The 10,318-nt window shown below is 52.7% G+C and overlaps 4 protein-coding genes across 4 annotated transcripts; 2 read left to right on the forward strand and 2 right to left on the reverse strand.

Annotated features, from left to right (window-relative positions):
- Positions 1-251: 251 nt before the first annotated feature.
- Positions 252-4,165, forward strand: VTJ04DRAFT_4220 (uncharacterized protein; the record flags this gene model as incomplete). The annotated part of the gene is made up of 2 exons (XM_069362207.1): positions 252-377; positions 440-4,165. The coding sequence occupies 2 exons, from the start codon at positions 252-254 to the stop codon at positions 4,163-4,165; spliced, it is 3,852 nt and encodes a 1,283-aa protein (XP_069219176.1).
- Positions 4,166-4,849: 684 nt separating this feature from the next.
- On the reverse strand, positions 4,850-5,206 carry VTJ04DRAFT_4221 (uncharacterized protein; the record flags this gene model as incomplete). Its single annotated transcript, XM_069362208.1, has 1 exon — positions 4,850-5,206. The coding sequence occupies one exon, from the start codon at positions 5,204-5,206 to the stop codon at positions 4,850-4,852; it is 357 nt and encodes a 118-aa protein (XP_069219177.1).
- A 1,956-nt stretch (positions 5,207-7,162) lies between these two features.
- On the forward strand, positions 7,163-8,438 carry VTJ04DRAFT_4222 (uncharacterized protein; the record flags this gene model as incomplete). The annotated part of the gene is made up of 5 exons (XM_069362209.1): positions 7,163-7,537; positions 7,636-7,732; positions 7,834-7,933; positions 8,012-8,253; positions 8,326-8,438. 5 exons carry the CDS (start codon positions 7,163-7,165, stop codon positions 8,436-8,438), a joined length of 927 nt encoding a protein of 308 aa, XP_069219178.1.
- A 724-nt stretch (positions 8,439-9,162) lies between these two features.
- On the reverse strand, positions 9,163-10,295 carry VTJ04DRAFT_4223 (uncharacterized protein; the record flags this gene model as incomplete). Its single annotated transcript, XM_069362210.1, has 4 exons — positions 9,163-9,224; positions 9,388-9,429; positions 9,548-10,027; positions 10,148-10,295. 4 exons carry the CDS (start codon positions 10,293-10,295, stop codon positions 9,163-9,165), a joined length of 732 nt encoding a protein of 243 aa, XP_069219179.1.
- Positions 10,296-10,318: the final 23 nt, after the last annotated feature.

Consider the following 10,318-nt stretch of genomic DNA (forward strand, 5'->3'; position numbering starts at 1 on the left):
GATTCCCATACCCCGCTGGCATCAGAGCCGTAGAACGCGTCGCGGCTTCAAGACCTGTCTCGGCCAACCCGTCAGACACCGGCTGCTCGAAGATTCGACACTGCGGAATTGAATTGACCTCACCTTGTCAAGAGCCAAGTCAGAGTAACCGCAGAATTACGCGACTGGTCCCAAGCACATTGGTGTAATTCACGTCCTTGTCCGCCCGTTTGTTGCGCCCACGCTGCCTCCTTCGAGGCAGTGGCTGAGCCATGCCCACAACACACGTTCGCCCGGAGTGCGAAGACTTGCTACAGGAGATTGCCAATTCTCTGTGGAAGTCGCGTAAGGTTGTTGTCGTGACGGGCGCCGGCATCAGCACAAACTCGGGCATCCCAGTACGTTCCAGCAAAGCAAGAGAGATACGACAGAGGACAAAGGATGCTAACAACACACTCAGGACTTTCGATCTGAAAATGGTCTCTACTCCTTAATCCAGGCCCAATACGACGCGGCGCAACAACAGGCTGCCACTGCTGGAACCGGCCCAGATCAAGCTGAGGAACCCTTCGACCCGCGACCCGCAAAACGGAGGCGAAGAAATGGCGACGGACCCGATGCGGCAAACAAAACGGCTTCGCGTGTGCCTAATGTTCTCTTCCCTGGATTGCGAAGTGCTGGGACGACGTCGTCCGACACCCCAGCGAAGCTGGAGGACTCCCACACTAAAGAGACATCCGTCGCCAATCCCAAGGAGACTGCGACAACAACGAGTGATGCGACCGACCCTGTGGGCTCTCAAAGGGCACTCGATAACTACGAGACTGAGCCGCAGTTGCCAGATGCTCCAACTGATCCGTCGAGGACTCCTGCAGACCAGCAACAAACGTCGGTACAGGTGTCCTTAGATGCGCAAACGGTCAACAACGCCGCTCCGCTACCTTCCAGTCCTCCTCCCGTCTCTTCAACCCCACATCCATTACGCAAGCCACATCTGCTCGATGTTCCTCCAGGGAGTTCATCGCCCCTATCTTCTCCCCCTCCTATCAACTTTGACCCTTATGAGGAGTCAGAGTCCACGCCAAGTTCCGACGCATCCCATTCAGACAGCGAAGAGTCATCTTCGGTCACGACTCCCAATGTCTCATCGCAAACATCATCCGCTTCCTCGCGCGCCACTCTTCCAATCATGAAGGGACGCGACCTCTTTGACGCCCAGATCTGGTCATGTCCGATCAAGACATCCGTGTTTTACACTTTTGTCTCGACCCTTCGTGAGAAGGTTCGTAGCGCCGAGCCTACTCGGAGCCACCGTTTTGTCAGCGTCTTGCGTGATAGCAGAAAGCTGGTCAGATGCTATACCCAAAACATCGACCAACTGGAGGAGCGAGTCGGGCTCAGCACTTCTCTGTCGCTCGGCACGGGCAGCCGATACAGATTTTCCATGAGAGCTGGCCGGAAAAGTGCTGCCGCTAAGAACGGCGAAGATCCCCCAGAAGCCAGTCAGACATCGTCTCAACAACAACAAGATGACGAGGCAGAAGCCGTCAAGCAGGGCCCAGAGCAGCCTGTGTCCGAGCCAACTGGCGAAACCCCCACAAACACAACAGACACTCCCGCTCAACCTGCCCAGGAACAAGAGCCCAGTACTGAAGACGCCGCCTCACAGCCAGGACCCTCGAAGCAAGCTGCCCCTTCCGCTCCTAACCGCGGTGTCGAGTGTGTTTTTTTGCATGGTTCGCTGGCCGAGCTTCGCTGCTTTGTTTGCGCCCGAACTGCGTCTTGGGACGAAGAGGACCGGATGACTGAGACCATGGCCGGCCGCCAGCCGACTTGTCCGCACTGCGCCGGTGCCACAGCTGCCCGGCAAGAAAAAGGCAAGCGTGCTCTGGGAGTTGGGAAATTGAGACCAGACATCGTGCTCTATGGTGAAGAGCACCCTCAAGCCCATTTGATCAGCACTCTTGTCCAACATGACTTGTCTCTGGGTCCTGACATGCTGTTGATCTTGGGTACCAGCTTGCGTGTCCACGGTCTGAAGGTGCTAGTCAAGGAATTTGCAAAGGCGGTTCATGATCGTGGTGGCAAGGTAGTTTTCGTGAACTTCACCAAGCCCCCGGAAAGCGTCTGGTCCGACGTGATTGACTATTGGGTTCAATGGGATTGTGACGCCTGGGTCGACGATCTCCAGGCAAGGAAGCCTCATCTTTGGCTTCCACCTGGAACTACATTACCCGAAGAGGACAAGCCAAAGACAGCCAAGTTATCTCGTCGTCAAAGCGGTGGCGAGACAGGAAAGAGGAAAGACGCCGAGAAGGCACCCAAGAAACCAAGGGAAAGTGACGGGTCTATGGCTGTGAAGCAAGAGGAGAACGATTCCCCTTCTCAGGACGTGGATGAAACAACACAGGCAACCGAGGAAAAGGTCCTGCCCCTACGGCTCACCCCAACGAAGGCTCCTCCAAGAAGGCCGCCAAAGCCGCCCAGAGAACGGAAACTGAACCCAGACGCGAAGCGTCCCGCGTCAATCCGGGACCACAAACAAAACGGCGCATACCTTGTGTGGAGTATCTTAGAGAACCTTCACCGCATCACTGGGGATGGGCCAGCGCAACCCGAAGGAGCAGCCGAGTCTCAACGCAAGCGAAGGGGAGGGAAAACACGAAAGTCAGCACCGGCAGCGCTGGAGGTTGAAGAGCCCAATCCTGAGCGGCAGTCTCAGCCGGGAGTCGAAACACACCCAGACATTAAGCCCTCACCTGTGCCCAGCGCTCACCCTGGGCAAGCTGGACCGGTTATTGACCCCAGCCAGTCTATCACCGCTACCGTTAAGACCCGTAAGCGGAAACAGATGGTTGCATGGCGCATCATCGGAGGAGTGGAAACTCGGATCACGATCCCAACCTCGCCTGTTCAGGATCAGTCTCTCCGAGATTCTGCACCTCCAAACCACCGGGCAGCTCACCGAGCGTCTTTGCCCTTCATAGGCTCGACTTTCCAGCCTTCGCCGCCCATTCCAGAGTCACGACGGCTTCCACCCCCTACTCCCACAACGCCTCGTGGTACACAGCGCCGTGAACCACCACCGGAACATGCCATCCCCAAAATCGCGCCGATCCGCAATGACCCTTCCATGCGTCCCTCCGCAATGAATATGATCGACGCGGGGTTCCGCGAAACAGATCGTCTTATTGCTCAAGTTCACCAGGAAACGCTGCTATCACGGCCGTCGTCTCCCAAGTCAGCGGCTGCGGCATCATCACAGCTCCTGCCACCGCTTCAATTGCCGCGTCCTGAGAACAGTACACAGCCAAGCCAAACCTCCGACCAAGCCCAACACCGGCCTCGGAATAAGCCAGAACCACTTGAGCCAAAGGTTGACTCGCCTGGTCCTTGCCCGAGTATCTCTTCCAATGTGGGCAGCCCAGTTACATTCAGGTCGTCGAACCCTTTCTTCTACACCGACCCGCTGGTTGGTTGGCTTGGTGGTCCGCCCTCGCAAGGCTTTCACAACACACAACACCGCGTACTGTGGGAACATGATCATCGGAGGCCGGAACACGGCGATGGATCGCGCCCTCCATGGAGGCCGTTGCCATGGCAAATGGGACAGCCTGATCATGGGTTCGGGAACCGGACCTGGAGCACCGTAGAGCATCGTCCTTCGCATCCTGAGCAACCGTGGCAACCGAGCCATGGTCAGGATAGCAATCCATTTCACCAACAACCGATTCTGAATGGGCAGGTGCACGAAGACCAACAGCCGCGCTCAGGCTGTATACAGGTGGCAAACCCACCAGCTGAGCCGCCCGCAAAACAGAAGGCAAAACGGAAGCCGAGAGCAAAACGTCAAGCGGCAACGGCCAACAATGAGCAACCCCCAGCACCTCAGCCGCCTCAGGATAATCACCATGGGTATGCTCAAGTTTCCCATGGGCCCTCGTCAGCGCCTCTGCCGCAGACAAAGGATGAGATAAGGGTGGCGGCTGTGGCCGATGTTCCAACAGAACCCCCCGGAATGAAACAGCACCTGTCCGTTGAGCCGGGTCGGGCAATACTACAGGGAGTCAAGCAAGAGTTAGACCCGGATCCTGAGTCAGCCTCGACGTCGTGGTGCCCCGACGAGCAGCTGCGGGAGGAGCATGAGGCGGCGCTGACGCTCTCTTTCATGCGCGGTGGTTGTTGATGTTGCTTGCGTTTGCTCACCGGGGTTTCTGATTCCCACCGCTATTGTTTGAGTGCGTTGGAATTGCTTTGTGGTTATAGCTGGGGCTGGTCATCTTGGCCCGGGTGTGGCATTGTTTGCTTCGTAAAGGGTGGTGGTGGATGGCTGCATCTTGGAGCATCTGTGCATGCTGCTTGGAGGTGGATGAAACCGTGGGTCAATGGCATTGTGGTGCCAGTTCTGGATGGTTCACCTCTATGTTAATAGAAGAAGCGGCCGTTCCTCGTGAGGCATGGTTGATAATTACAAAGAACTGACCCTGAAGAGACGATTGTTTGACAGTCGGTTTCGAACCATGTCGATACAATGTAAGTCCGAGGGGCGGTTGTTGATGACATCAATACAACCGACCGTGGAGATCTGGTTGTATGATGGGTGACCCTACGTTTGTTTATGAATTGTCCGAAACGTTGAATGGACGATGTTCACTGGTTCACAACCTCTTCACCTTTTATCACGTCGGCAATGGTGTGAAGGAATGCCAGAGCAAGAGTATTGGATTCAGCTTCCTAGCTTGTCGTATGTCGATTGTCCAACCACTCTGGAATTCTCGAAATCTCTGCTGCCATTCCTAGAACCTGTCTTCCATCCCGATCTCAAAGTCCCCTCTCCCTGTTGCAAGATGATCCGTGTGTCGCGAAGGCCTCACTTCGACTCCTCATCCTGCTTCTCGTTCTCCTTCTTAGAAGCCTTGACACTGAGTGTAACACTGAACGTCACGCTCCAGTTCCGGTCTCCATTGCCATCCTCCTTGTTCTTGTCCTCCTTGGTCTCGTCGTGCTTCTCGTCATGTTTCTCGTCCTTCTCGACCTTCATGTCATCGACCTTGGTGTCGTCCTTTTCGCTCTTCAGGTCATCGTTCTTGGTGTCGTTCTTGGTGTCGTTCTTCTTGATGCCCCAATCGTCCGCACTCCACGGCTCGCCCCTCTCGGGCGGTTCAGGAGTAGGCACCTTGATAAACGAGTGCTTGAACTCGTCGTCGTCGCCAGAAGGAGAGGACATTTCTAGCTTGTGTATTAGTGGCTGGTCGGGTTCCGGATGGAGAAAAAATAAAAATAAAAATTAGCTTTGCAGAAACGTTATCCGCGACGTGGAAAAACGCGATCCGCGACGACCCGCGACGACCCTCGACGACCCGCGACTGGAACGTGAAGCAACACGTTCCGCAAAGTGAAGAGAGTAAGTAAAACGGAACTGGGAATACCTACTGACTCGAGCGTACTTCAAGGTTTGAAGTTGTGAGGGTGTTTTGGTGTGAGTTGTGGTGTGGACAAAGTTGTTGTTGTGAAGGTGGGTGAGGCTGTGGTTGAAGAGTGGATGAAAAATGGGTGGGTGACAAAATGGGTGAGGAAGGTTTATGGTTGAGAACGCAGGCGGGCGAAAGGCAGAAGAGTGAAGGAACCAAGTAGATGGAAGGTCGACCTTAGGCACCTATATCTCGTCCAATCTAGACGTGTCACTTCGCGGAACATGCCGAGGTTTGCTTCTTTGTTTATTACCATTGTTCCTTCTTGAATATCAGATACCTGAGGTACCGAGGACCCTGCCTAAAGCCTCAGGACCTGAACAGTTGGTTATCGGTTTGTTGATGACCGACCTTATCCTTTCAAGTGGCTTAGACCTTTCAAGCACGAGATGACTCCTCACATCAGTCCTATCTTTCGCGATGGGGTGGGGGAAGAGCTCAGCCAGCACTTGAAATCAACTTCGACCTCAAAGAAGTTGATCAATATGTACCTTAATTTAGGTCTTCCCTGAACTCCAATCACCTGCCACAAACGGGTCCTGTTCCCGTCTATCCAAGGGCAGGAGAGAAGTCGGTATAATTACGGAACAGAAGTATAACTTATTGTTGGCTTCTCCAACATAGTGACCATGGTAAGTGAAGTATAACTCGGCAAACATCTTGATGATTATGTTGGGAGTTCACTGAAAGATTTGCAAAGTTGGTATTTATTCTACTCAGCTTCGAAGACTACGAACTACTACTTCCCTCGAATCTCTTCGTTCTCTTCAATCCATCGCCGAGTCAAACTTACCTCCCCAAAGCTCACTCACTGGAAGATACCCATTTTTTACTTCGAGCCTTTCTTGCCATCCGCGTCTTGCACAACGCTCTTGGGACTGGGGGAGGTTGTGGTATCATTGTCGGCCACGGGAGGGTCCTTCTTGATGACCGGGGTACCAGGGCGGAAGTCGGACATTTCTGGACTGGTAAGAATGTAAGGGTTAATACTTGAAAGGAGGTCTCTAGCTCCGATGTTTGGGAGTGTTGTTTGGGTAGACGAAGGGAATGGGGTGTCTGGAACGTTGGGGGCACATACTGTGGGAAGGGCTGGAGTTGCCGTATGTTGGTAAAAGTGTGAAGTGGTTGTATGACTCGGAATATTGTGGTAAGTCGAGCTGCCTGAGGGTTCGCAAACTGAAATAGCCAGGTGACAGGGCACCTGTATTTATATTCTTGTGAATCTCAGTCTACATAACACAGACGTTCCCCTTCTGGTTTTCCATCTTTCATGAACCACTCAATGCTAGCGGAGGTGGGAGCTACATAAAGCCAACAACGCCTCTTGAATTAGACGTGAGACCAAGAAAGGATGAGACTGGTCTCTAATACGTTGACAAACCGTACCTAAACCTGTGATGTGTTTCATCAAGCTGAGACCGCTGTTATATTTACGGATACTGCTGGAAGTATGATGCAAGACTCTTACACGATAAGATTCTCAGAAGACGTTTATTTGGGTCTCATTAATAACATGGACTTTATGTGCTGGCGAGGTCCCTTCTTTATTATATGTGGGACACCTCGACTAGCTTGCAGCCAATCTGACGGCGAGGCATGGTATGGTGTACATGTGATGTGGTCAACCCGTTTGAGCTCCCCCGCTCCAGAGCCAAATCGCACCTCCTGTCTACATAAACCCCTCAAAACGAATCCAAAGCCCAGTTCACATTATGGCTTCCAACAAAGGGGAAACAATACCCAACGGAGCAGTAATGGCTGCCATGTCCTTCATCGACGACAATCCTATCTTTCTCAGCGAAAAGCCTTACCTGTTACTGCTTCCTGGCGATACCGACTTTCCCCCAACCAATTGTACCTTCTCTCGATACCAGACGGTTATCCGGGACCGGAGGTCGGATGTAGGCAGCCTTTCCCTCAAGGAAGACGGATTCTTCATCCTTCATCATCGCTTCCTCTACCCTAATTTGCGCTCTGTGGTGGGACAAGAGAGCGCGCCAGAAGACCTTCTTGCATACCTGTCGGAGGTAACAGCCTTGGTCAAGGACTACCTGGGGGCAGACAAGGCAATTTGCATTGACTGGCGAGTGAGTATATCTAGAGGGATAGAACCGCGCCCAGACACACTCGTCTTGCGATAAAAGACGTATTATTCTGTGCTGACATACGAGCCACCCTGTTGCAGTTCCGGAAGGCTTCACCAGGCGATTCGATTGATGTGTTTGAGAGAGACAATCGTACAAGAAATGATCACACTCCTCCGGCTTACATAGCTCACGCAGGTACGAGAGCTCAGCTTGCAGGTGGCTCTTCTCTAAAATAAATGTTAGCCCCGTTGGCATGGGTATTCGTGATCACTGTTGACTCGATTCTTATCCCTCAGATCTGTCTCCTAGAGGCGGCTGGATGACTCTGAAAGCATACCTTTCAGAAGAGGAGCTCTCCATGGTTTTGAAGAAGCAGTGGAAAGCTAAAATTGTGAAGTGAGTTCCATAGCCTCCTGATTCACCAAGGTTCCTTGATCATTTGGATTTTAACATTGTCCCTCCTTGGAATTTTAGTTGTTGGCGTCCATTAGTCCCGGCCGTTCATGACTGCCCCCTTGCATACTGCAAGCCAAGCAGTATCCAGCCCCAGGATTGCGTGCCCTACGATAGGATCGACGGCAGTACCGGCGGAGAGGGCATCTTTCTCAAGACTAATTCAGACCAGGAATGGCAGTGGGTATCTGGCCAGAGCTGTGACGAGCTCAGTTTGTTTCAGACATGGGACTCTTCCCCAACTGTTGTGGACAGCTTTCAAGGTGAGGCCGATCATCCTTGCTGCACGATCTTATTCCAATTATTCGACGTGCCCTTAACATTTTCTTTCTTAGGTCAAACGTTTCACGCAGCGTTCTGGAATCCAAAGTGGGATGGTGTGGGCCCAAATAGAGAGAGCGTAGAGATGCGCTTAATTGTCCTGTTTAACACAGAATCGCGGGAGTGAACAAACCTCACCGGGAGCTGAACGAGTCACACAAGGTCAAAAGCCGCAAGTTATAGTCAGGGGGCATTGGAAAATGTATTGCGTTTTCATCCCAAGAGCAACCCGGCCCCTGAAATGTGCTTCATCCCGTCATCTGAAAATACCAGATCCCTCAGGTAGATTCAAAACATAGCCTTTACCCACGTTATCTTTGGGCCACCAACCAACACAGCAAACGAGCTTTCCTCGTCTAGGTACCCTAGCTAACAGCAAGGCGGTACACGAATTGCCTCTTTTGCGTAATGCACCTGCGCAGCTGACAGAGCTAGCTGCGCCAGACCCAATATGACCCCAATGCCGCCGAGTATACTCACTGCCCAAAAGGTGTACCAACGCAGCGGGTCACGTCTGTCCTTCCAGAGAGACGACACACGGTTTGGTTGGATACTGTCAATGTAGCGTTCGAGCTGGACGAGGCGAGGCGCAAGGATTGCAAAATCCGACGGAACGAAAAAAGTCTCGCGAACCGGCGGTGAGTCACAGGTCCCAATTCCTGTCGTGCTTCCAATCGCAAGGTAGTGCAGATATTCATGGTAGAGTCGACGCCGGTTTCCTAGGCACAGGGAATCAAGCTCCCCGTCAAACAGATCACCTTGTAATCTGGGGCGCAGTACATCCCGGTAAACGTTTCGAGCTCTCGAGTCGAATAGGACGAGCAGCCTGTAGGACATGAGGATCTCCTGCATCAAAGCCTTGACATTGAACCATCGCAGGGAGGCTTGTTCGTAGTACCACCGCTGGAGAAGTCTGACGTGGCAAAAGGGTTAGTCCGTTTCATTCTTAAATCCAATGAGACCTCCGGTTTTGTTATCGAGTCTCAGTGTGTCAAAGGCAAAGCAGGCGTGCTGTTCAGAAAGCGCACACTACCTAACAAGGAGAGGGCAATCATTAATAAGAGTCAAATGCTTACTTGTGTAAAATCGATGACTCCGGCGCGTGATGATAGCAGAGGCTGGGATAACGGAACAGCTTTAGCACCGGAACGATATGTGCTGTGTCAGGGTCGAGGCGTGCAGGGTCGAAGTCAAGATGGCTGCTGATGCATTGTGTCCACTCAACCTTTATCTTACCCAAGCGACAAAGTGTTGAGATGTTGAGGCTGGCGACATGTAGCTTGGCGGAGACTGCTGTGTCTGCAAACCCTTGGGCGGCACCGTCTTCTCGAACCCGCCTGGAAATCGGGGGCAGTAGGTCGCCCAAGTTGTGAAGCATCTCTGGAAGAGGCCGGCTAATGAGCTCAGGATTGACAATGGGACCGTCGAAACACGTTGCCTGTTCGGTGTCGATGATGAAGGAACCGTCGCTGTTAAACAGTCTAGGAGCAGCAGCTGGATGATAGAGATTTGTGATCCACCCGATACATATGAAGACAGTGGCATGGCGAGATTTCCGGTTAGTCAGATGGTTCGCCGAATCATTCGCGTTCGACGAGAACACGCCTTGTTGGACGAGCTGGTCATCGAGGAACGAAATGGAGACTTCGGCATCCTTTTCCAAGATTTGGCATATCACTATGAGAAGTTGAATCAGGCGACTAATAAAGTCATATCCTGGTAGGAATGTGGCACACAGGTGTTGTGAAAAGGCTTTTTGAATGTCGGGAGTCGCACTGCTTTGAATCAAACGTTCAAGAGCCGCGGCCGAGTCTTCTTCATGTTCAAATGACCGACCTCCGGCAATGGCCCGTGTTAACCCGAGCCAGTCTGGACCTGTTCCTGTTGTAGTGGATCCCAAGGTTGAAACCATGTTGTCGAGCCCATCCTTAGGCTCCGAGGCATCGGTAATTGTGATTGTCAGTGAAGGGGGCAATGAGGCCATGTTTCTGGGACCGGGAGAGGGGT

This window comes from Mycothermus thermophilus, assembly GCF_041956435.1.
Source record: "Mycothermus thermophilus strain CBS 625.91 unplaced genomic scaffold VTJ04scaffold_3, whole genome shotgun sequence".
NCBI classification, from domain to species: domain Eukaryota; kingdom Fungi; phylum Ascomycota; class Sordariomycetes; order Sordariales; family Chaetomiaceae; genus Mycothermus; species Mycothermus thermophilus.